This window comes from Cyprinodon variegatus, unplaced genomic scaffold (assembly GCF_000732505.1).
Source record: "Cyprinodon variegatus isolate N-32 unplaced genomic scaffold, C_variegatus-1.0 Scaffold1191, whole genome shotgun sequence".
Taxonomy (NCBI): Eukaryota; Metazoa; Chordata; class Actinopteri; order Cyprinodontiformes; family Cyprinodontidae; genus Cyprinodon; species Cyprinodon variegatus.
In genome coordinates this window covers 168,368-170,449 of record NW_015151644.1, presented here as the reverse complement: position 1 = coordinate 170,449, position 2,082 = coordinate 168,368, and the positions used below count along the sequence as shown (strand labels likewise).

Genomic DNA, 2,082 nt, shown 5'->3' with positions numbered 1-2,082 from the left:
TGAGATGACATGATGTGAATTGGAGCTATAGAAATAAACTAAACTAGAATTTCCTTAAAAGTTTTGTTTACAGAACAAAATTCCCTCAATAATCTCTAAATCTGTCGGCTTATAAATTGGTGCAACCCTGTTTTTTATTGATTAAAATCAGATTGTAGTTTGTGGAATTCACTTTTCTTTATTCAGCTGCTTGGAAAGTTGGCCGGGTCTAATTAGGGAGAACTTTCCTAAGTGATTTGATGATTGGCACATTTTTTATTTTTCATTCAGGTGTGCCGTATATATTTGCTTGCTTGTCCGTCTCTCCATTTGTCCATTTTCTAACGTCTTTCTTCTCCTGTAGCTGCATTAAACACAGACCCATCCAACCTGGGGAAATACAGAGCCGGATTCAGCGAGTGCATCGGGGAGGTCACCCGTTTCCTGTCCACGTGCGAAGGGGTCACTGCAGAGGTCCGAACCCGCCTCCTCAGCCACCTGGCTGCCTGTGTGGCGCAGATCCATTCCTTGAACCTAAGCAGCCCTGGCTTCGGCGAGCTGGGACAGACCGGCGGCGTGCCGGTCGCAGCGCACCCAGGCCTTCAGCTTCCGCTCAAAGGTGTCTCGGTTTGCCCCGAAGCACCAAAGCTGTATGGAGGCTTCCAGGTCGTGGCGTCGCCAGACGGACAGTTTGCTTTTCTTATTCCCAACGCTGCTCTCACACCTCTGAGTGTCCAAAACAGCCATCCGCTGTCGCCCGCTGCACCTGCCGTCACTTCAGACTCTGTGTGGAGACCGTGGTAGAAACCATAAAAAGGACAATGAATCCAGGAATCTTATTTTTTTATACTTTGTAAATAAGTTTTTTTTTTTTACGTCAATGTTTTTATTTGTATATATGCACAGGAAGAGATGCTCCTCTGCCTCTTTAGTGGGCTTAAATAAATCCTGGTCAAGTTTTTGGAAAGCACTGCATGTTCATAAATAATAAAAATGTGTTCTTTAATGTGTAAATACAATAAAAAACATAGAATTGATTGCAATGTGAAATTTAAAAATGAGCTACAGTTTAAGTTTGGTTTAGACGTGTCTAGTTAGCACTTTTCTGGGTCCAGCGAGGAAACAGGTAAGCCGACACGTCTAAGGTTCAAGTTTAATTAGGTTGCTTAAAAGTTCTAAAAATTAAATTATTAGCATTTAATTCATATGTAGAAAAGAATAAAGAATAGAACAGTAAATCCATTTATTGCTCCACAATGGGGAAATTACAGCAGCAAGAAGTGGTCACTAAATGTGGACCTTAGAAAGTGTATAAAAATAACAGAATAAGTGACAAAGTTAAGAAAATGAACAAATAAGGACTGTNCATATATATGATGTCTCCATGGTCCAGAACAGGAAGGAAGGTGGTCTGAAGTCTTTTCCTCACTGAATTTATTGCCAAGTTTTTTAGTTGATTGTATTTGACTCGTTGACTCAAATACAATCCCTCACACTAAGCTATCCTGATGTGAAGCCAATGCAGCTCCTCCAGATTTACCATGGGTGTCTTTAGTTTGAAACTCAACTAAACTTTTATGTAGTTAAGTTTGATTTTATAAAAAAATTGGAAATAAAAACAAAATCACAAACAGATTACATTCATCAGAGCAGGAATATATCTTAGACAAACTTTATAGCCAAACACTGAGTGTATACAAAACAACATTTCAATGTGAACGGCTTTTCAACAGTAAATGAGCAGCTAACAGCAGTGAAATTCAAATTAAAGTGTAGGAGTGGTCAGAATGTAAACAGTGAAGGAGAAACGGAAACCCAGTTTAAAGACGTGGTGCAAATGGCATCGATGTTGGAGGCTCAGAGTTTTGCAAAATAAATAAATACATATGGTGCAAAATGCAGCAGAACACTGAGTTGAGTTCTATTTAAAGGGATTTGAACATTCACCAAGTAGTGCAACTATCATGATAACGGTGTGATGCAGAGTTTCGTTTTGCTGCTTAATTAGTATTGCGGCTTCCAAACAGATCGTTTTAGCCGCTGAGAGATGGGTCGGCTACTCGTTGGTCGCCCTATTTGAGAAGCGATTAATAGTTTATTGGT

The 2,082-nt window shown here is 39.9% G+C and overlaps 1 protein-coding gene across 1 annotated transcript in view; it reads left to right on the top strand.

Annotated features, from left to right (window-relative positions):
* LOC107102041 (transcription factor HES-1-B-like) overlaps positions 1 to 1,301 on the top strand; it is a 5,223-nt gene extending 3,922 nt beyond the window's left edge. Inside the window, exons 3-4 of the mRNA XM_015401186.1 lie at positions 271 to 277; positions 344 to 1,301. Of these exons, the coding sequence (XP_015256672.1) occupies positions 271 to 277; positions 344 to 783 (447 nt within the window). The 3' untranslated portion in view covers positions 784 to 1,301. The remainder of the gene's footprint in view (positions 1 to 270; positions 278 to 343) is intronic.
* Positions 1,302 to 2,082: the final 781 nt, after the last annotated feature.